At 50.9% G+C, this 22,827-nt stretch overlaps 3 protein-coding genes across 4 annotated transcripts; 2 read left to right on the top strand and 1 right to left on the bottom strand.

Annotated features, from left to right (window-relative positions):
- Positions 1 to 6,461: 6,461 nt before the first annotated feature.
- LOC102247282 (chromosome unknown open reading frame, human C20orf141) lies at positions 6,462 to 8,567 on the top strand. Its single transcript, XM_014546531.1, has 3 exons — positions 6,462 to 6,480; positions 7,980 to 8,235; positions 8,330 to 8,567. Exons 1-3 carry the CDS (start codon positions 6,462 to 6,464, stop codon positions 8,565 to 8,567), a joined length of 513 nt encoding a protein of 170 aa, XP_014402017.1.
- A 702-nt stretch (positions 8,568 to 9,269) lies between these two features.
- TMEM239 (transmembrane protein 239) lies at positions 9,270 to 9,744 on the top strand. The gene has a single exon (XM_005874720.2). It carries the CDS (start codon positions 9,278 to 9,280, stop codon positions 9,731 to 9,733), a length of 456 nt encoding a protein of 151 aa, XP_005874782.1. The 5' UTR covers positions 9,270 to 9,277; the 3' UTR covers positions 9,734 to 9,744.
- An 8,668-nt stretch (positions 9,745 to 18,412) lies between these two features.
- On the bottom strand, positions 18,413 to 22,818 carry PCED1A (PC-esterase domain containing 1A). 2 transcript variants are annotated; one of them, XM_005874718.2, is made up of 7 exons: positions 22,584 to 22,818; positions 22,010 to 22,089; positions 21,663 to 21,901; positions 21,410 to 21,560; positions 21,050 to 21,296; positions 19,159 to 19,428; positions 18,413 to 18,801 (listed from the first exon to the last, which is right to left on the bottom strand). In XM_005874718.2, exons 1-7 carry the CDS (start codon positions 22,705 to 22,707, stop codon positions 18,554 to 18,556), a joined length of 1,359 nt encoding a protein of 452 aa, XP_005874780.1. In that variant the 5' UTR covers positions 22,708 to 22,818; the 3' UTR covers positions 18,413 to 18,553. The 2 variants fall into 2 exon arrangements, with proteins under 2 accessions (XP_005874780.1, XP_014402002.1); XM_014546516.1 differs by lacking the exon at positions 19,159 to 19,428 and having other exon boundaries at positions 18,418 to 18,801.
- Positions 22,819 to 22,827: the final 9 nt, after the last annotated feature.

Here is a 22,827-nt window from a genome sequence, read left to right as displayed (position 1 = left end):
CGACCATGCCCCTCCCGCTCCCGCCTCCCTCGAGCGCTGCCCGACACCGTCTGCAAAGCCCCTCGGCAACCTCGGTTTCACTGCGAGGCTCCTGCCCCGCACGGGGCACCTACTAGGTGCCGCGCACCGTTCCAGATGCTGTGCGCGCGGCCTCTCAATCCAACCTCGTTTTCCAAACTGGTCAACCGAGGCGCACAGCGGCCACTGCCTTAGCCAAGACAGCCAAGCTCGGAACTTCGGAGGAGGAAACTACAACCCAAGAGGGAAATCCGTCTAGAGCCAGAGGCCGCCTGCCATGGAAGAGTGAGGGGATGGGAGGAGGGCTGGCCCTCTAGGAATCCTTCTGACTGACAGCCCGAGGGGCCCAGCCAGAGGCGGCGCCTCCCGGCACCACCGAACCCCCACCCCGGCCCCGCCTCCCCTCTCGCCTTTCCCTCCCTTCGCCTCCTCCTCTGCTCGCCCGGCTGCCACGTTCTGGTGTTATGTAATCCTAGCAGAGAAGCCCGAGCGGATACCCACCGGGCTGGGGCCCGGGATGGATGGGTCCAGGTTTGCTGGGCGTCCTGCCCTCTCGCCTTCCCCGAAGCCCTTGCCTCAATTCTCCTCCCCCGGCCCGCACCTCGCAGCCTCGGGTCTCCGGCCGCGGGAATACCCGCATCCTTGGATTCCAGAGCGCAGGACCCTGCTCATCCCCCTCGAAGACCCTATTGACTCTCCCACGCCAGGGCCGCCTTCCCAGAAGGAAGGAAATGCGTCCGCTGTGCGCCTCTGGCCGACGCTTTGCCCTTGCAAGGAGCCCGCAGAGAGAGACTGCTATCCCCACGGGGAAGGGATGCCCAGAGGTGGCCAGGAATCTAACGAAGGACGAAGGGCCCCGAGCAAATATTTTTGGCAGGGCCACTATCTAGATAAGCAGTTCGAATCGCCCAAAGGCAGCGTCTCAGCACCGTTCTGGTGGCTCTATCTGCAGGATCTCTGGAATGAAATACCGTCCCGCATTCCTGGAACTGAGGACACCACCAGCCCAGTCCACTTCATATACGGGAGTCCTGGAGCTCCCCAGGCATCTGGTCCACCCACCCGCGCTGGGTAGGCGCCCTGTTGGGGACGGCCAGAGCATCACCAGGTGTCAGACCGGTGGGGTCAAACCGGACCTGGGTTCAGCAGACTCGGTACAGAACTTGAGTTCTGGCTAGGAAAGAATTCAGAGCCAAGACTCAAACTGTAAGAGAACATTTATTTGGAAAATCACAGAGGTAGGAGAAGTAATTCATAGAAGAGATGGGCTTAGGAAATAAGTTATAGAGGTAGAGGAAGGGCCCTTGGAGCTAAGAAGTGAGGAAGGTAAAGGGGCGTGGCCTGGATGGTGGGGAGGAGAAAGGGGAGGGGTTAGGCACTGGCATGTTCCTGGGAGGGAGAGCGCAATGGGTCCTCAGTCCTAAGGGTTTAAGGGTGGAGATTTGAGGGGAGGTCCCAGGGGAAGATCTCAATAGAATATTCAGCTGCTTTCCACGTGTGTCCTTTCAGGGTCCGGGTCTCCACTGATTGATTGGTTGTCTGGGCAGGGGGTCATTCTTTATTCAGTGCAGCTGGTTCTGAGGCCAGCGGTGGTGTGGCCTTGCTTGTCTGGTTTTGCTGCTTTTCTGGGCCTGAAGCTGAAATACAACTGAGACCTAGATGTCATCTCTAAGGAGAAAAAGTCACAAGGTCCCACACTACAATTATCCTTTGCTAGGCAATCAGGGCGTCCCGCCCCGGTAACCTTCTGTACCTGGCCCCTCAGCCTTGCTCTGCTCATGTCTGTCTAACTACCAGCCACAGCCCGAAAGGGAGTAACCTGGACAGGACCCACCGTGGAGTGCTCTGCCTGGACGGCACTGCCAAGGCCCCAGACACTAGAGGGGCACTTAGAAAAACTCAAGGTAGGTGCTCCAAGCCAAGGCTCCTTGAAGTGCAACCAGGTCAGAGGCAGAAGGACGGGGTCAAAGGCAGAAGGATGGTACTACAGGCCAAGGCTTGGTGGGAGTGGGGGAGGGGGATGGAAGGCTGGGACAGGCTCCTATAGAGAAGCAGGTCTGAAGAAAGCCCAGTCTGTCCACTTTCCTGTCTCTGGCACCCACCCCCTCCAAGTTGGTCCCCATACAGCAGCCCAATCCTGTCAAGTTCCTCCTGGCTTACGTCCCTACTGGGCTCACCTGCAAGGCCCTTCATGACAAGGTTCTGCACCCACACCTTTCCCACCTCATCTCCCCACGCTCACCCCCTGGCTCATATCCCACCAAACACACAGGCTTTCTAGCTATTTCTCCAATGCACCAGCCCATCCAGCCATGGGGCCTTCAAATTATCTCACCTCCTTATTCAGATTTGCATCCTCATCAGCCAGATGGCCTTTCAGTGTCACCTGCCTCCTAGGGCCTTCCCTCACCATTCCGATGGAATAAGCTCCCTCCTCTACACACACACTCTATGCTCTCACCCTTTTTTATTACATTGTCTTCAAGGAGCTCCACACGACTGAGATTATCTTGTTTAATTTGTTATATGTTCACTGTTAGGTCTCTCCTCCCTGTAGCAGGAGGTAAGCAACCCTCCAAGAAAGCCTTTTTTTTTTTTTAATCCTCACTCAAGGATATTTTTTCTATTGATTTTTAGAGAGAGTGGAAGGGAGAGGGAGAGACAGAGAGAGAAACATCAATGTGAGAGAGACACATCGATTTGTTGCCTCCCACACACGCCCTGACCAGGGCCAGGATTGAGCCTGCAACCACGGTACATGCCCTTGACTAGAATTGAACCTGGGACCCTTAAGTCTGCGGGCAGACACTCTATCCACTGAGCCAAACTGGCTAGGGTCAAGAAAGTCTTTTGCACCCAAATGTTCACTGCACCTCAGGGCCTAGAAAAGTGCCTGGTCCCTAGTCAGTGATCAAAAAGTATCTGTATAATATATTCAAGGTTAGAGAGAAACAAGAAGAGCTGGAGGGTCTGGCTGGTGTGACTCAGTGGTTGAGCGTGGACTCAGGAACCAAGAGGTCGCTGGTTTGATTCCTGTCCGGATACATGCCCGGTGGAGGGCGTGCAAGAGGCAGCCAATCAATGACTTCCTCTCTCATCGATGTTTCTATCTCTCTATCCCTCTTCCTTATTCTCTAAAAATCAATAAAAGTAATAAGAAGAGCAGAAGGGAAGTTGACCCTTCCCAACAGTACCAGGTTTTGTGGGACAGGAGATGTCAGGCCATGAACCAGGACACCTGCCCCCACAAAGGGACTGGCAGGATAGGGCATGTTGGCCACTTTCCACCATTCCCTTAGCTGCTGGGATTTGCAGGATATTCATACCTTTTGTGTCCCGTGTACCTCTTCTTACCCCTTTGTGCCCCTTGTCTCTCTGCCTTGTCTATTGCGACCTTTAGGGCCCCTTTACATCCCTCTAAGCCTCAACACCTTCTCATGCTCCTTTATAACTTCATCCCCTTACACTCCACTGTGTTCCCAGCCAGGCTACTTACTGCCTTTGGCCCTTGCCACTGGGTCTCTGGGGCTGCAAAGCCACCAAGCCTGGAAGCAGGTTCTGGAGGTAGCAGCTCCTAGGCTACAATGGCAGGTTTGCACCCAAGTGAAACTGGACCCCCCAAATCAAGGCCGTTACTGCCTGTCACTACTGAGCCAATAAGCAGGGACAAGGCTGAACCATTTAGGAGTGTTGATTTCAAATTGCCAGCAATACGGAATGAGCAGCGGGCTTCATGCCCTAGAAATTAAAAAAGCGCTTCCTCCTTTCTTCTGCCAGCTGGCTGATTATATAGGGGTGAGGGAAAAGAGCTCTGTGTAGCTGGGAGGGCAGCAGGGTCAAGGGAGCTTTAGGGTCTGCAGTCTGTGTGTCTGCCCTCAGGAGCTGGAAGTCCGATAACAAGGTGGCTACAGCTCAGCCCGTTCCTGGGACCAGAGAATGGTCAGCATTCCTGAGGCAAACTCCCGGAGGGGGCCAGGGTCCCGGCACAGCAGCCAAGTTAAAGCATGTCCTGTCCTCGGTTTGCTCTCAAAATGTATTTTATTTTCTGAATAATGGACCCATCTGGGCTTCTTCAAGGCCACCTTATTTTTGCAGCCCTGTTTTTTCTTCTTGCAACACATCCTCCAGTTCCCCAGGGTCTGTCAGAAACCCTCTTGGCTTTGGTTAGTAGGTGAATAATCTTTAAACAACTGTGGTTCTATTCCGATTAAGTGCCCTTCCTCCCATCACAAGTACTTGCACAGCCAGATCGCTAGCCCCAGGAGCCAGGTAGAGAATCTTTCGTAGCCTCACAAGGGCAAGGCTACTTTACAAGCACAACGAGCCAGACTGGGTGGGGACACCTGCCTAAAGGGATCCTGGTTCAAGGGATGGGCTGGGAATTGCCTGCCAGCATTGCCTGCCGCTAGTGTGGTCGGGTGGCTGGACGGGTGGCTGGACGTGGAGAGGATAAATGACTTGGAGCCACACTGGTTTAATTTCACATCCGGTTTCTGCCGTTTACTTGTTCGGGTATCCTTGAATAGTAATTTCGCCTCTTTGAGCCTCAGTTTTCTCATCTGTAAAATTGGAATGATAATATTTTCTTCCCAGCGCCGTGATGATAAAGTGAGATAGTATGTGGTTCTAGGAACCCTGACATTAACCAGATGAATTAAAGATGGAGAAAACAGCTTAACACAGTCTCCTTGCTCCCACACACATGGATGGAATAAAACAATATTAAGAAAAGAAAGGAGGCTACGTATTTGGCTGCACAAATAGAAAAGTAGCGAAATCTACTGCCTACTTGTGTCTCCTAATCTCCTGTCCTGGTGCTGAGGAGAACTCACTGCCCACTAGGTATCCCCCCCCACCCCATGGTGCACATGAGCATTAATGGGGACTCCCGTGGCACCTAGATGCACAAGAGGCACTTTCCCACATGCCCATCCTTCCCTCACCACCACCTCCCCAGCTCTCTCTCTCTCTCTTTCGTACATCAATATCTAGGAGAGCCTTGCTCCTCAAAGTGTGGCCAAGGACCAACAGCATCAGCGTCTCCTGGGAGCCTCTTAGAAATGCAGAATCCCTCCCCAGACCTACGGATCAGAACTTGCATTTTAACAGGACTCAGCCCCAGGAGAGTCATGTGCATATTAAAGGCTGAGAAGCACTAGGTGGAGGTTTAGGGCACCTGCCCTTAAAATGCATGAGATTCACAGCTTCCAGAGTTTGATGTTGCCACTGAAAATGTTAACTCAAGCCACGAGAATACATCCACATAACATTAGGAAATCAGTTTCATTCATCGTGGGAGGTTGTACTCCCGACCTCCACAATGTGACCTATATTAATTTTTCTTTTTTTAGCAAAATTATTTTTATCAAAATGATTTATAATAGTTTTAGAGGCAACTCACATTTAGGCTTGTAATAGAAGACGTTTTTATGCTTCTCCATTCCCAAGTCAACCACTTTAAATTCTGTTATTTTCCCTTGTATTGACCACTATGCTTCTATTGCTGTTTCTTGATTTTTCTATGGTTAGATGTTATCTGTGGGTTTCTTGCTATGGAATTACTTTCCTCCTCCTCCCACCCTCCCCCCCCCCATACACATCCAAATACATAAACATACACTTCCCCTTCTTCCATTTTCCCAAAAGAACCAAATCACTGGAGTCAATATGCATGCGGAGCTTATGTTATGACCATGTAAATGTTATTGTTCAACCTTTTGTGTTCCCTGGAGTTATTAATTACTTTGTTTTATCATTTGCTTGGTTTTCTAGGCACCAATTGTAAATTCAATCCCAATGTTTCCAACAGAACTGAACATTTATTTTGAATATGTCTAAAACCAAAAAATTTCATTTTCTTCCAGAAACATCCCTCTTTGAACATCTACCTTTTGATTCCAGGCTGGGTTCTTTCTTTCTTCCTTTTTAAATAGTTTATTGATTTTTAGAGAGAGAGGAAGGGAGAGGAAGAGAGAGAGAGAAAGAGAGAGAAACATTGATGTGAGAGCACAACATCTATCAGCTATCCTGAAAATTGAGCCCACAACTCGGGCATGTTCCTTTGACCGGAATCAAGTGGTCAACACATGGGATGAAGCCCAACCAATTGAACCACATTGGCCAGGGTGCTTTCTTTCTTTACCTGGGAGCACAGCTGACATACCAGGCCTTGCTCATCATTCCTCTTCTGTGTTTAGACTCATTTATTTATTTTTATTTTTTTGTTAATCCTCACCTAAGGATATTTTTTCCATTGCTTTTTTTTTTTTAGAGAGAGAGAGAGTGGAAAGGAGAGAGGGGGTAAAAGAGAGAGAGAGAGAGAGAGAGAGAGAGAGAGAAAGAAACATTGATGTGGGAGAGACACATAGATTGGTTGCCTCCCGCACATGCCCTGTTCTGTCCAGGGATGAACTTGCAACCCAGGTACATGCCCTTGACTGGGAATGGAACTCGAGACCCTTGGTATGCAGGCCAATGCTCTAATCACTCAGCAGCACCAGCCAGGGCTTAGCCTCATTTCTTAAAATTCCATACTGTCCTCTTTCTTAGTTTAATTCCTGTTTTTCTGTAGTACACACTCTAGTAACTTTCTAAAAAAAGTATATGCAAAATCAAATTGCCGAGACCTTGTATGGCTTTAAATGTCTTTATTCTGCCTTCACACTTGAAATCGTGTGAATAGATACATGTTTCTAGGTTGAAAATCATTTTCCCTTGAAATTTTGTGGACATTGCTTTATTTCCCTGGGAAGTGCCAGACCGAAGGCAATCACCAAATGGTCCCGAGGGCTGGTGGCATTGGCTCCATGGATTGTTGAGCTCATCGCCATCAAAGATGTCAAGGCCACCACCCTTGAGTCTTTGGACAGGGCCCTCTGGAGGCAAATATGCAGCCTGATTCTCTGTCTCCTCCTCTCCTAGGGGCTGTATGGCCACTGTTCCCCTTACCCTACTCCCTTCAGTTTTCCTTCAAAGTATACTATGTGAACAAAATTAAGTTCTCTCAATTACAACCTATTTCCATTCTTGCCTCTCAGGTCACTAAACTAGGATGTGTTGGAACCATCACGCAATTACACATCATCAATGGAAGTAGGTTTCTTTCCTAAGTGACCAATCCCTTTATTACGTGTCCATTTTCCTTAATTGCATTCTCAGGGAGTGACTCTAACGTCCAGTTTGGGGGTTACTATGTTGTAGCCCTCTATGCCATTTCTGGAATCCCAATATCCCGAACACCTACACACCATAGTACTTACATGCTTAACAGCTGCCTCTTGCCCCACTCCCATGTCGCAGGTCACATGGGAGCTCAGCCTTGGAAAGACTCTGGTTCCTTCCTGACAGAGTCTCTGCCTTCCAGGGCTACAGTCCTGAAAAATCCCCCACAAGGGCCCACAGGCATCACCCTACTCTCAGGGCAGAGAGCAGTGGACGGGAAGATTGAATGACTTGTCCCTGGACACAGCTCCGAGCACCTGCAGGAGAAAGAAAGCAGCCCCTTCCCTTTGGTCAGCCACCCTTGTAGTGATGGGGTTAGAATGCCTTCTTGGCAGCTCAGATCCCCCTGGGAGGGCCCTAGGGCCGAGAGTTAGCAGAAGCACGAGGGCGAGTCATAGTTCTCAGAAAGAACTGACCTCTGGCTGAGCCCCGCCTGAGCCAGGAGCTGCTTGTGAGGCCAGAACCAGCAGCAGCCCCTCCCTACCACAGAGCCCCACCTGGCAAGAGGTCACAATGCCCCAGCTGCCCAGTCCCAGAATGGCAGACCGAAGTGGCAGGAGGTGAGGAGCATTGGTGGGTGGGTGAGCGGGTGGGTGGGGAGGGGGAGATTCCCAAGGAGCCCAATTCCCCACTCCCTGAGCTCATCCTTGCTTGTCTATCTGCCATCCCCTCCCACACACTTCCGTTACTACCTCCAGGACAGCCCCTTCCTATAACCTCCCCCTCCCTCCATGACCCAGCTCTGTTACCCGGGCCTGAAGTCCTTGCTTATCCTACCCCTGTCTCTCCCAGGGGCCTGGGTGCTGGGGAGGGATTGGGCAGTTCAATGGGTCCATGTGTGTTCTTCTGGGGCCCTAGCCCCGCCCAGCTCCTGGACAGTGTCCTAGGGCTGGGAGCACTGGGGTTGACAGTTCGGGCAGTCTTTTCCACGGCTGGCCCAGCCCTGCTGCTGCTGCTGCTACTGGTCAGCTTCCTGGCCTTCGACCTGCTCCACAGGTAAATGGGCAGCAGCCTGGCAGGTGGGCAGGTGCAGGCAAGCAAGCAAGTGGTCAGCCCCCCGAATCCCAGCTGCTACCCTCTCTCTCCACAGGCCCACAGCTCCCACCCGGCCACAGCACACACTTCTCACAGGGGGCCAAAGTCAAGGGGCCGGCGAGGGCCCAAGACAGCAGGAGGCTCTACTCCTGCAGACAGTGGCAATCACAGGACGACTCAGCCTCCAGGAGGCTCTGCTCCTACTGCTCCTGGGCCTGGAGCTGCTCTTGGGAGCCCGAGGCATGCCCTTGGCCCTGCTTGGCCTGGCTTTCTGCCTCTATCCTTGGGCCTGACTGCCCTCCAGAAATACACTGGCCATGCTGCCTCCCCAGGCTTCCTTTCCTCCATTCTGGGCTGGGCAGGTGGGAGGGTACACCTTTGTCCCCAGCCTGAACACCAGCAGACCTCCAGCAATGATAGAAGGTGAGATGAGGTAAGGGACAGGGAGCCCAGGGCAGGATGTGACAGCCATCTCAGAACCTCCAGGTTGCGGCTGGCCATTCTGGCCGCCTCTGTGGTTCTAAAGAATGAAGGCCCAAAGAAAGACTTGTGAGAGAGCAGAGTGGGACGCATTATTAGCCAGTAGGGAAGGGACGGGGATCCAAGAGGGCTTTCCACAAGAAAGCATGAGGAAGTACATCTGTGGGCTCCCAGACTTCCCTGCTAGCCTAGAGGGTCCACAGAGAGAGGCCTAGTTGAGGCTCACACCCTGGAGTGGCTCCTTTCTTGGCTGGACCCCACCCCAATCCGGGTCACAATGGGGGTCCTCTAGGGAGGGGGTGGGGGAGGGAGAGTGAAAGAGGGGCTCAACTCTGGCTGCCAGGCCATCCTGGGCGCTGCAGGCAGCAACATGACTTAGGGACCACTGCCCAGAGGTAAGACCCAGACCCCAGCTCAAAGCCCCACCCCACCCACACTGGTGCCCTCCTGACCCCTGCACCCCAGGCACCTCCAGGGCTGCTCCTGCAGCTGGCCTAGCCTCTCCCCAGGTGCACCAGCTGTGATGCAACAGCCTCCAGTGGAGACGGATGCCAACGGGGCCGGTGAGGGGCCGCAGCGGGCGCTGCCCTGGTCGGCCTGGGTCACGCGGCAGGATTGGGTGCGCTGGTGCCTGTGCCATGTGCCCCAGAGCTGGACCCAGTGGTGGACCACCTCGAGCTGGCGGCAGCCACTGCAGCGCATGCTGTGGAACCTGGAGGGGATCCTCTACCTGCTGCTGGCACTGATGCTGTGCCATGCGCTCTTCACTACCGGCTCCCACCTGCTGAGCTCCCTGTGGCCTGTGGTGGCCGCAGCCTGGCGCCATCTGCTGCCCGCCGTCCTGCTGCTGATGCTCAGCGCCCTCCCGGCCCTGCTCTTCACCGCCTCCTTCCTGCTGCTGTTCTCCACGCTGCTGAGCCTTGTGGGCCTCCTCGCCTCCATGTCTCACCCAGGCTACGCTCAGGACTTGGACCAATAGAAGGGCAACCCATCCTGCTGCCTGTGTCTGTTAGCCCTGGCCTAAGGCCTGAGGCCCCGAGGGAGAGGGAGGGCAGTGAGACTAGAGCCTTCCTGCTTCAACAGGCCCAGACCTCCAGTCCCTAGCACAGGTTGTGGCATGGGTGATGTTGCTGGAGCTGGCAAGGTAGACTGGCCTGACCCCTGGGCACCTCCCTCAAGCTGATGCTGCAGGTACTTGGTGTAGGGGGCCCGGGGCTTTGAGGAGAGGGGATAGGGCAGAAGGCTTAGCGAGGGGCAGAGCTTGGCCAAGCCACCAAGAGCTCCCATGTGGGTGTGGTGACACCACTGGGGTGCCCTTAGAAACTGGCAACATCTTTTTTTCTTGCAGCTGCCTCAGCTTCAGACTCATTGAGAACTGCTACCTGGGTACCCCTGGACTTGCCATTCCTCCCACCAACCCTCTTTTTCCACTTCCCCAAGCTCTAGGAAGGGCCCACTGACAGAAGCCTCGCTAGAAGAGGGCTGGCCACAAGCCCCATGAGACTTCAACTAACTCGCCCCCCAGACCTGTCTGCCCAGACATTCCCCCGCTCCCTAGATACCTTAGCTCCTGCCTCAGTCCACATCCCCAAGTCTGGAAAATGGGCTGAATAGGGTAGTAAGGTTCCCAGAGAGTACCCACTCTTTAAGTCTCCTGAGATCTGTTCTGGAAAAACAAACAAGTCCCATTTCACCCACCTACACATGGGGCCTTGGCCAATTAATTTTTTTAAGCTTGTGCTAAGTGCGTCAACAGCAATACCTATGTATGAAGTGCTTTGTAAAGTCCAGGAAACAATCAGATACTATATTGAACTCTTGAGAACATTCTGTAGACTCAAAAGGTCTTTTGAGCCCTAAGGCCATAGAAAGAGCAAGACACTTCCCTGGGCCTTCGGGGAAATGTTCCGCCATGAGTAGAATTATAGTGGTAAACAGAGGATGGATGGGTGTGGACAAGATGTAAAAATGTCATGTGTCATGAAATCTCAAAATCTGCAGATATCGAACTCTCCTGATTGTGAAATGCTTGGGCCTGGGGCTTAGTGCCAGGAGATGCTTGCACAGCTATGTGAGTGGGAAAAGCATAGCCCATGGTTTCCAAAATGGACCCAGCTGCTCACAGCACCAGGCGGGTTGTGAAAGGTGGCATTCCCGAAGCCCAGGGTGCTGGCTGTTTGCACATCTGCTAACCCTCCAAAGAAAACAGTGAGTGATCAACTGTTACCAAGTAAGGCACATGATAGACAGCCTTACCCATAGCTAAGAAACCAACCACCTGATCCCTACCCCACTTCTAACCCCCACCCAATTCCTGACCCTCCCAAATCCTGTCCATCCCTGACCTAGTGTACTTCTAAGCCTACAAGCCCTGCTCTTAAAGCCCTCGACCCAAAGTCCTCCTCTCCTGCCACCTAAATACTCAAGCCCTGAGGACCAGCCCCTAGAACCCAGGTCATTCTTGCTAAAATCCATTTGCTGTAGAATTTCATAATCCTCCATGCCACTGGTTAGAAGTCTTCAGCATCCATGCCTGAAAACCCAGGCATAGTCCTTCCTTCCCATTTCCTTGTGACTGTCCCTGAAATATGGCCCGGTAGCAAGGGCAAGGCAGGACATGGAGGTGGGATAGCCTCGTGGTTAGCACGGGCTCTGGTGTATTAGCTGAGGCTGAGTTTGAATCCCACCATTGTCACTTTCTATCTCCATGGCCTTGTGGAAATTGCTAAGCCTTCCTGAACTTCATTCTCCTCATGGGTAAAAGCAAGTAAGAACCCCTGTCTTAGGGCTCCTGCGGGGCTGCTGGCATGTGGGTGAACTTCCTAGACTGACTCCCCACTCTGCAAACCATAGCTATGCTACTGCTGTTCCATTTTAGAGATGAGAAATCAGGTTCAAAACAGCTACTTGCCAATGGGAAGGCCAGGTTGTTGGAGTCCTCGTCTACTGAACAGGACACTAAAAATAAAGCAATAGAGAAAATGCAACCTAACGGGAGTCTCCTGGATGCTATCCTCAGGTCCACCATAGCCTTAGCCCAGCATTGCTGGTCAGCAAGATCACTCCTGAGCCTTGAGCCCATTGGTTCGGGCCCAGACCAAACACATTGCGGGACAAGATGTGGGCAGAAGCAAGGAGAAGGCCTTCTTCCCTTCCCCACATAAATACAGGGAGGGGCAAAAGTAGGTGTACAGTTGTTTTTAGGGAAAATACAAGAATTAATAAATAATACAAGAATAAACTCTGTGATTCACATACTCACAACTGTAAACCTATTTTTGCCCCATCCTGTATATACCTCCCACTCTCCTGCTCTGCTGATGTGGAGTAAGGTGGTACAACCAGACTGGGTAGCAGATGGGTAGTACTTACCAAATTAGATCAACACATGCCCTGTGACCCAGCAACCCAACATGAATTCTCACAGAGGCCCCTAAGGGCCTTGCTCAACGTGTGGCCCCAGGACCAGCAGTATCAGCCTCACCTGGGAGCTGGTGAAAAATGCAGAGTTTTGGGCCCCACTCTAGGCCTGTGGAATCAAAGCCTGCATTTTTTAAATTTTTATTTCAGAGCCTGCATTTTAACAAGATTGAGAAACACTGCATAGGAGGATGTGTTTGAGAGTAATGATTGCACTGTTATTAGTGGTGGCAGGAGATAAGAAAAGTGAAACATAGTGTAAGCACCGCTGAGAGGAAGCAGTTAGAAGGGGCAGGAGCTATAGAGATTGAGCTTGAACTCCTAGCTTTGAGTGACAAACTGAATGAGAAATAATACAATTCTTTGGATGAAAATTCAAATGCATGCCAGCAAAACACACTTTGGTGGGAGGTGGCAAGAACGCATGAAAACAAAAGAAACGGTTGAGTGGCTAGCTCTAGGGGGCAGGTGGAGGGGAATTGAGTGTTCAGTTAAAGGGGAATGAAGTGAGGAACCTGACAGACTAAAGGAAAATGATAGCATGAACATAATCCCTGAAATACCTTTAAATGTAGACCAAGTCACCCATGTAGGGTTAAAAGGCTTAAACATGCGAGCTCAGGGAGAATGAACATGCTGGAACGAAGGCGTCCTAAGCCTTTGGGTTTGGGCCAAGAGGGAGAGCTGCGATGCTCCAGTGGCCGGAGTGGCCTGGGAGGCTGAGTGGGATCTCGGCCTGTCCTCCCCCGCCAGCCACAGCCAGCTCTGTCAGGATTGGGACGGGGGTGGGGGTCCGGCCAGAAAAATAATCAGGTTGGGCGGGAATGAAGAACGCAGCGGAGGAGGCGTCAGCCTCCAGAGGCCTTGCATGTAAGAAAACAGGAATCCACAGCCGCATGTGCAGGAGCAGGAGCGACCTGTGGCAGGGCTTCCCTCTGCCCCAAGGAACAGGGATCGGCCAGGACACGGGAGGGCCCGAGAGGGTGGTGTCAAGGGGGCGCATGAGGCTGGGGCACCACTTGAGACAGTTGTCAGTGGCCATCCTGGAGGAAGGAGAGGGCTCCCTGGAAGGAGGAGGCGCTCTCCCTCAGACGCGTGTGTGCAGGGGAAAGGGAGGTCATGTCCTCACTGGGGGATGAGGGAAGCTGCTCTCCTCACCCAGCAGTCCGTGGCCACAGAGGACTTGGGGGAGACCGGGTGATGGCGGGAGGGGGTGGGGGAGGCAGCCTGCGCTGCACGGGAGGTAGCCCCTAGAGCAGGTGCGAGGTGCGCAATTCCCCAGGCTCGAGTGCGTGGAGAGAGACCAGGGCGAGGGCTGGAGGGCGTCGAGGCGGGCGCATTGACCGTGGGGGCGGAGCGGGGCGGACAAGGACCTGAGGCTGGAAATAGCAAACCTCGTAGGGGTTTGGAGGGCTGTGGGCACCCACCCAGGGAAGGTGCTCTGTAGCCGTCCGGGAAAATCGACAGCCAGGGAATCCCAGCTTGCGGACCCGGCGACCGACGGTGCAAGGGCGCCCTCTGGCGGATATCTCCAGCTTTGGCCGCGAAGAATCGGGGTTGGCTGGAGTGTTGGTTGAAAGAGGAGAGACATTTCACAGGCCAGGCGAGGGTGGATTCCGGGAAGGGTCATCTCCGGTCCACGGTCCTCACAGTGGCGGCTTCGTTGATTCCTCACCTCTGACCCCAAATCTTCAACCTGGGTCCCCCAACCAGAAACCCAGAAGCATAGAGGGCTGAGCTCCTGGGAATCCTGGAGAAGGAAGGGCCCCATCTCGCAGGCTTCACTGTGTCTCAGACTCCTGGCCCACCCCTAGTCTGTCTGCCCGTTCCTCCTGGGGTAAAAAGCTGTCTTTTGTGAGGTCTGTCGAGGTCTGGAAGTAACCAACTTTGGACAGGTTATTTTCTTCTGAGACAACATTTCCATCTATAGTTTGGATCGTGCATCCTTTATACTGCCTCCTTACTTTTCAAATATTTCCCATTTTAAAAATAAAAGAACTTGATTTAAGATCTGTTGTTTCCACCGTGCCCAGCGTGCTGAGTGGTTAGAGCGCCAGCCTGCGCACTGAAAGGTTCTGGGCAACCAATCAATGTGTCTCTCACATGATGTTTTTCTCTCTCCCCCTCTCCCTTCCTCTCTCTCTAAAAATCGATTTAAAAAGAAAATCTTAAAAATACCCAACATACAACCCACTTACTAGAATGACTAATATTAAAAAAACTAATATTAAGTGTAGGCGAGGATATGGACGAGCTGCAACCCTCATACACTGCTAGGGGGAATGTAAAATTGGAAAACCACTTTGGAAAATAATTTAGTAGTTTCTTAAAAAATTAAACATATATCTACCACATGATTCAGCCATTTCATTCCTAGATGTTTACCCAAGAAAATTGAAAATATATGTCTATTCAAAGATTTGTACATAAATATTCATAGAAGCTTTTTTTGTAATTGCCAAAAACTAAAGTACACAAATGTCCACCAACAGGTAAAAGGATAAATAAACATTGGTTTAGCCATAAAATGGAATACTACGAACTTATGAAAAAAGTGAACTACTGATACACACAATGACATGGATGTTGTTCCACCAATCCCATTAATTAGACTGAGTGAAAGAAGCCAGAAGAAAAAGAGTACCCATTGAATGATTCCATTTATATAATATTCTAGGAAATGCAAATTGATCTATAGTAACAGAAAACAGATCAGTATCAATAGTTGCTGGGGGACAGGAGTAGTAAGATGGGAGGGGAGGCAGGAAGGGATTCTAAAGAGGCAGAAGGATACATTTCATTGATTGTGATGATGATTTCACAGATGTACACATGTCAAAATATATCAAATCGTACATTTGAAATATGTGCAGTTTACTGTCAGTGACACCTTAATGAAGCAGGTTTTTAAAAAGTATAGGTTTATTTCTTTGCAATCAGAAAGTTTATCTTTATCTTTCACCAACATATGTGAACTAAGATGAACTCAACACACAATCTATGCGACAAACTGGATTATATAACAGAAGGCAGGTCATCGGTTTTTGTTGGGACACTGTTTGGTTAAACTGTTTTGAAATAAAAAATCCACTAATTTTCTTTTATTAAAAGACTTCTCCCTCCTCCCTCAACACACACACTGGGAAAATAAAGGCTGGCATCACATCTGAAGTGCTCTTGCATCCTCTACTCCTTTCAGGAATATATTGGTATGGCAAAGGAAAGGACACTGGAGGCATTCTTTAAAAAATAAGAATCTAGTGGAAAACAGTATGGAGTCATCTCAAAAAAATTAAAAATGGAACTGCCTTATGACCCACTGATTCCTTTTCTGGGGATTTATCCAAAGAAACCCAAAACACAAATTCGAAAGAATATCTGAGCCTCTATGTTCATTGCAGGGTTATTTACAATAGCCAAGATTTGGAAGGAGCCCAAGTATCATCGGTAGATGAGTGGATAAAAAAAGCTATGGTACATTTACATAATGGCATACTACTCTGCTATAAAAAGTAAGAAAATTTTACTCTTTGCAACAGCATGGATGGACCTGGAGAGTATTATGCTAAGTGAAATAAGCCAGGCAGAGAAAGACAAGTACCATATGATTTAATTCATATGTGGTTTCTAATGAACAAACTGAACCACAGCAAAATAGAGACAGACTCATAGGTAAAAAGCAGACATCTCTGGTGTGTGTGTGTGTGTGTGTGTGTGTGTGTGTGTGTGTGTGTTGGGGGAGTATTATGGGGTGGAGGGATTGAGCAAATAAGAAAAAAAAGAAAGAACTCATGGACAACAGTGTGGTGATTGTGGGAGGGGCAGGGAGGGGAGGTGGAAGAGGGCATAGAAGGGATAAATGGTGATGGAAAAAATTAAAGTAGATGAAATTTAAAAAATAATGTAGCTGGGGAAAAAATTAAAACCAAGAATCTAGTCTGGCTGGTGTGGCTTAGTGATTGAGCATTGACCCATGAACCAGGAAGTCATGGTTCGATTCCCGTTCAGGGCACATGCTCAATCCCCAGTAGCAGGCATGCAGGAGGCAGCTAATTGATGATTCTCTCATCATTGATGTTTCTCTCCCGCTCCTTTCCTCTCTCTGAAATCAATACATACACACACACACACACACACACACTGGAGGAACATATGATTTTCATTGTTTTCATCTCTCAAAACAATGGCCGGGAAATAATTCAAATGCATGTAATGACTTGTATGTGGCTGTTTAAGTTTCTTGTTTCCAGTCATGACTGAATAAAATCTATAATGCAGAGGTCAAGTGTCTTGTATTGTAGGCTTATATGACAACTGAAGATAACTTATCACCATCCACTGTTATGATGACCTTCAAATCTGTGTTGGGGCACTGAAGAAAATGTTGGGAGACACACAGCAAGATGGGGGTGGAAATTAGACGTGCAGAGGTAAAATGATGGGAACATGGAGCCCTCTGCCGTCTCAAGGTGCTTACAAGGTGAGAGTTCCAGAACTAGGATGGGGTTTGAAAGGAGTGGAAAAGCCTAGGAAAGGCTCAGTAGGGAAGGTGACGGAATTCTTAGAGAACAGGATGGCAAGCAACAGAGAGGGGTCCCATGAGGCTGAGTAACTCATGATTTTCTTCTGTAAGTCAGTCCAGGTGTCGTTTTTCTCCGGCGGTACCGAGAAGCTTCAGAAGCAGAGGTGCAAAATGTCCAGACAGAGAATAGGTTTTGAGGAAAGGCAGAAAGGAGCGAACATGGGATATGACAAACTGGATGCAGCTGAAGAGGGCTGCTCAAAGGCTGGGTTTTATTAACGAAGTATTTAATTTTTTGGCAAAAAATAATCATCTAAATCTTATCTCCTGAACAAAAGGCTTGCTTTTATGTATGTATGTTCCCGTCCACTTTGGGGCTCTACCAAAGAAAACCAACCTTGTTTCAGGCACTGTCTCCTTGGATTCTCAACTGCTTTGTTGAGGTTGCTCTCTAAAGGGCTCTGTCTACTAATGTACCAGTTTCCCCAACACCAGCGTGTGCTAACTTAGCAGCTTCACTTGCACTTAGATTGCTAGCAAGGATCAACACTTTTGTGGTCTATTTCCATTTCCATTGTTAGGTGTTATATCCTTTGCCAAGGTAAAATTTCAATAAAGTATGGAAAGAATGCCTGGGTGGCAGGCAGGCCATTGGCACATCTCTGCATTCCTCTCTTCCATCCAATTCTACTTGAAGATTATTTGTGGGTCTGTTTCCTTATTTTCCTACGCCACACTCCATCCTCCACCCCATGCCACCATTTAGCCCACGTCACCCCTGATGCTTAGTCACAAACTTAAAGTCGCTCATCAAAGCCGAGACCCTGTACTCTCTTCCTTACAGAGTTTGACAGATCCTTTACCCCCACCCTGGAATTCCTCCACCACCAAATAAGGTCTGTGTTCACTTTGCCCTTAGTGCACATTATATTTATTAAATAATGGATTTCTAATCAGTCTCCCACTTGGGTTTGGGAGCTTCTTGATTAGTTCCTATCACTTGAGTGTCCACTATATGCCAAGAACTGTGCAAGGTAAGGTATGTGTCTTTCTATTTCCAGGAACAGATGAATGTTGAATGTACACATGAATACATGAGACTGGTATAGGTAAGAATTAGCCAGATCCATAAATTCCATATAAAATGTTGACAATTTTGCTCTGGCCAAATGGCTCAGTTGGTTAGAGCATCGCCCCAATACACCAAGGTTGGGGGTTTGATCCCTGGTCAGGGCGCATACAAGAATCAACCAATGTGGGCATTGTCCTGTGCACCAAGAGGTTGCTAGTTGCTGGTTTGATTCAATGTTGTGCTCCCACAACGATGTTTCTCTCTCTCCCTCTCTCTAAAAAAATCAATAAATCTTTTAAAAAAAATCAACCAAGGAATGCAACAATAAGTGGACAATAAATCAATGTTTCTCTGTTCCTCTAACTAAAATCAATTAATCAATCAAACTTTATTAAATGAAGTAAAAATGTTGACAATTTCAACTCAGCCCTTGCTATTCCAAACCCGGAGAACTGCTGACGAGAGGTAACCTGCCAAGATCTTTTTTAGTGTATATGTGTCCTGGTGAGAATGAGGGTGTGAGGCAACAGGAAAGTCACTCAGTGATTTCTAAACAATGTGAGGTGAAAGGTCCAAAGCTGGAAAGAGCCCAGAGGCAGCCTCCCAACTCTTAAGGTCATGGTTTGGGAGACACAGGAAGATGCCACTCTGTTCTTCCAGGCCTTTATTGGTGACAGAAATGGACAAGAACAAAGCCAGGCACAGCAACACCATGGCCCAGCACCTGGGTGGCAGGCAGGCCGTGCAGGGCCATTGGCACATCCAGCCCCAGCCCAAGGTCCAGTCTACCCAGGCCATGTCCCCGAATGTGCCGGAAGCCGCCTGTCCAGTTTGTATGTGTGGACCAGTCTGTCTGAATGTCTGAGCCGCTGCCTGCAGGGTCCCCCCATCCTCGGCACATGGTAGGGGCTGCTGGGAACACAGCGTGGCATTCCCCGGTGGACCACTGGGCCCCGGTGCTGACCGTGGGGCACAGGGCCAGAAACTGGAGGTGGCAGTGGACCAGGCACAAAGTTCACTCCAGGGCCACATCCTACAAAAGAACCAGTCATTTATCAGAGTGGGCTTCTGGCCAGGGGGAGCCCAGCTCTGCCTTTAGGCTACTCTGATCCTCCAGGGTGAGTTTCTTTGGGCTTCAGTTTCCCCATGTACAAAATGGTAATACTTCCTCCACATCAGGAAACTGTGACAATCAATGAGCTGAATAATGAGTCACATACGCTGTTCTAGACTCAGCTATGACTGAACCCAATCCTGAGGAGGGGGTGGGGAGGCTGGAGTACAAGGGTTATCCAACTGCTCTCAGCCTGCCTGAACACAGGAGGCTAGGCTGGGAAAGGTGCAAGGAGAGGCTGGGAAAGTTGTGATGGGAGGCTGCAGAGGCACCTACCTAAATGGGGTGGCATTGAGAAGTCTTCCGTTGTATTATAATTGAAGAATTCATGGGGTGGGAAGGGCTGGCATGGGAAGAAAGGGGCATCCTGGGGCAGGGGTGGGAACAAGGGAGGTGGGGAGGGCTGAGGAAGGGGGTAGAGAAAAGGCATGGGAGGGGGCAAGGGAGAAGGTGGGGGCAAGGCCAGCTGCTCCCCAAAGTCTGGGGGCTGCCCCTGGCTCCCCTGGAACAGATGATCCGGCTCTGGCCAGTCCTCAATCCATGGGTCTAGGAATGGGATGGTTGTTTTAGGAAGACCTGAGAGGCCAGGCTGCCCTGAACTCTAGCCCTCCACACTCCTAAACCTCTACTCCCTCCTCCAGGCGGGAGTACTTTCTGCCATCTACCCAGTTTTCCTCATTCCCTCTCATTTCAGGCCAAGCCCAAGGTGTGTTCCTTCTCCCTTGCCTTTCTCAAAAGTCAGCAGATCCACCTTTGTTCTGACCTCATGCTCCCCTCCAAAGAGCCTTCTACCTTTGTTTGCCCAGCTCTTGGGTCTTTAGTCTTTCCCTCTCCGAGCAACTAACCGCAGAGCAATAAGTTAGTAAATCTTCTCTCTTATAAACATAAAGATCCTGTCACCCTCTTCCCCCAGTAGTGCCTGCTCCTTTCAAATGTCCAGAGTATTGTGCCCAATTTCCATCCCCTCAGCAACTGCTCACTACCTCTTTTACCCCTGCTCCAATTCTGCAACACTTTCCCCACTAAATGTAGCCACTTCCTGGCAAATTTAACAAATTCCTTTCTTCCTGAGGGTCACATGACATGGCCAATAGCCTCGTCCTCCCTGAAAATGCCTCTACCTTCATCTCCTTTTGTTTCCTCCATTAGCCTCTTTCCTTCCACCTCCAAAATGTGGCTGTTGTTCTGTCTCCTCTGAGGTTCACACTCATGCCCTTCAGCTTCCATCTCTCTGTGAACACCACTGACTCCAAGTCTACTCCACCTTTCCACAGTATCTCAAACAGAACTGTCCTGACCAAATTCACCAACTCAGTCTCCCACCCAACTCTGCCTTTTGATGCCCCTATTTCTGTAGCTGTAAACTGGACTCAGGAGACCTGAGCCACCACAGTCTAGCCTTACAGCCTTTAGAGCATCCCTTCTTTGCTGGGGATCAGTTCTTTCATCTAAAAAAACAAGAAAATTGGACCATTATATAGTCAAAATCCTAATTTACCTCCCTGATGCTCCAACTCCTGGCTGCCAAGCCCCAGAAGTCTGCCTCTATGACATTCCTGGCCTGCCCACCATCGCCTCCAGTGCTTTGATAAACAGCTTTCTAACACACCTCATGTCTCTCATTCATCAAACACTAACCTGTAGATACTGTGCACACAGCAATTGTGCTAAACACGGAAGCAAAAGGGCTCGTGAGCCATCAACAAGGGAGACAGGAAACTTTTCCTTTGAGGACGTGATCCAGAGGAGAAGCAGACGGAGAAACACTCAGCCATGATGTCCCCTTTGGAGCAGGTGAGAACTGAGGCTGATAGCACCAGCCAAGGGACTTCTGCACACTGCCTGGCTTGGCCTTCCTCCCTGTCTTTCTTTCTACCCTTCACTTCCGTGCCTAGCTCAAAGTACTCCCATTTCTTTCTAGTTCATCTGCAGGGTAGGGATCTTTTGACAGGCTGTCTCATGCACTCAATGCTTGTAGAAGACCAAAGAACCAGAACTTGGACTGCCCTGTTGCTCCTGTGATCTTACCCTCCCCGGGGGGGAGAAAGAAGCCATCCTTAAGGGGCCTCTATTCCCCTAGAGTACCTCTGTTCTGTTCTGTTTGTGCGCCCTGTGCTATGAGGGCCCTCTCTGCATCACGACCCTCCCCACTCATGATAGGGCTCACCAGGGGTGTAGTCACGCTTGGGCAGCTCCACACCCCAGGCGTCAGCCACATGGGTCAGAAGCAAGTGTGAGAGATGTCGGTGGGCATGCTGGTCCCAATGGACACCGTCCCGGTGCCGGTGCCGTACTGCATGCCGGAAATGAAAGTGGAGGTCCAGGACGTCGAAGCAGTGGTCCCCAGCCAGCGTAGCACTGTAGAAGTTCCCTTCAACCACATCCCTCCGCAGAGAGGCCGCCAGGGGCTGGAGCTGAGAGAAAGTACAGCATCTAAGAGCCACAGAGTGAAGCAGGCTGGGGATGGACGGTCCTCTACCGACTAACCAACTGTCCCCTTCTTCCATCCTGGGGCTGGGTCACTTGCCTCAGGCAGAAGGAAGCCCCCAGTGACACGCTCTCCCAGGGGCATTGCCATATTCCACACCAGCAGGCAGGAGTCTGGCAACACCTGGTCCATGCGCATGAACACCCGCTCCAGGTTCTCTCGATAACTCTCCATTGAGAAGCGGCCATACCTGTTGGGCAGCACAGGGGGTGGGCAACAGCACAGAGGCAGATGGCCTCTGAGCCATACCTCCACCCCCCAACCAATTATTTCCCTCTCCCCTCGCCTCAACCTGGACAGATCCCAGAGGCAGGAGTTGATGATCACCAGGTCCGGAGTAGGCCCATAGGTCAGCTCCTCCAGGACGCCCTCCAGGTACTCGGAGTAAACTCGGGTGAGGAAGTAGAAGCGCACAAGGTGGTGGCCAGAACCCGAGCAGAACTGGCGGACCTCTCGGTACTGTGTCCCGTTGTGCAGCTCGCCCAGCTGACCCCCAGCCACCAGCTGGTCCTGTTCAAAGCTCAGTTCCCCCTGCCCACCCCCATACCCAGCTGGTCAGACCCATGCCAGGGAGGAGAACCCTGCCAGGCCAGGGTCTGTGCCCACCCACCACTGGCATGGCTACCGAGTTTCCCTCACCTTGGCTTTCAGCTGGGCGGCTGTGAGCAGCGAGTCTTTCTGGAGCAGGAGCACCAGGTCCTTGTACACAGCTCGCTGGACTGCAGGGAGACAGATCCGGGGGCTAAGGCAAGCCTCACCCCGTCCCAGTGTCTCCCAAGTCCTAGGGCTGGGGTTGCCCAACACCACTTCTTTGGGGTGCTGACTTTGAGGCAGGAGAAAGGGTGAGGTTCAAAAGTCCTGGCACTGCCACCGATCCTTCTAGTTGTGCATCACCCCCAACTTAGTATATATACAGGGACCTGAGATCACCTAGCTAGCAGAAGTCAGCCGAGTCACCTGCTCCCATAAGGGAAATTATGGGAGCTGTCAGGGAGAAAAAAAAAACCGCTAAGCAAGATGGTGTGAAAAGCCTGACAGGCTACATCTGTCAGGACACCTGTGAAGGTGCACAGGGAAATAAAATGAGAAAACCTACTGGCCTGGAATAGACTAGGGGTCAGAGAGGAGGTGAGAGATGGAGACAAAGTCCCCAGACTTAGAAAACAGGCTGCAGGTGCGGGGCTGGGACGTGTGATCCTAGAGGAGCACTCACTTGAGTCCCCCAAGATGACCACGAACTTGTTGTGTAGCAGTTGTTGGACTTCCGAGGCCTGGAGGTGGACCATGGCGCTTCGCCGGGGACGGCGCGGCTCCGTGTTCTCCAGACAGAAGACCATGGCGCTGTGGACAGCGACCGGGCTGCAGGGAGAGGCCACTTAGCCGCGCGAGGGCGGGAACTCGGGGCGGGGCGGCCGCAGGGCCCAACGCGGGATAAATGAGAGCAGAGCTGGCCCCTC

Source organism: Myotis brandtii, unplaced genomic scaffold (assembly GCF_000412655.1).
Source record: "Myotis brandtii unplaced genomic scaffold, ASM41265v1 scaffold45, whole genome shotgun sequence".
Taxonomy (NCBI): domain Eukaryota; kingdom Metazoa; phylum Chordata; class Mammalia; order Chiroptera; family Vespertilionidae; genus Myotis; species Myotis brandtii.
Note: the sequence above shows the minus strand (reverse complement) of the source record. Positions and strands in the feature narration are given on the sequence as shown.

Bases quoted from the DNA above. Each gene is read 5' to 3' on its own strand.
- TMEM239 (XM_005874720.2), top strand. From the start codon at position 9,278: ATGCAACAGCCTCCAGTGGAGACGGATGCCAACGGGGCCGGTGAGGGG.
- LOC102247282 (XM_014546531.1), top strand. The intron at 8,236-8,329 runs GTAAATGGGCAG...CTCTCTCCACAG, and splicing joins GCCTTCGACCTGCTCCACAG to GCCCACAGCTCCCACCCGGC.
- PCED1A (XM_005874718.2), bottom strand. From the start codon at position 22,707: ATGGTCTTCTGTCTGGAGAACACGGAGCCGCGCCGTCCCCGGCGAAGC. The intron at 22,090-22,583 runs GTGAGTGCTCCT...GTCTCCCTGCAG, and splicing joins GGTCATCTTGGGGGACTCAA to TCCAGCGAGCTGTGTACAAG. The intron at 18,802-19,158 runs GTAGGTGCCTCT...GTTCTTTTGTAG, and splicing joins CTCAATGCCACCCCATTTAG to GATGTGGCCCTGGAGTGAAC.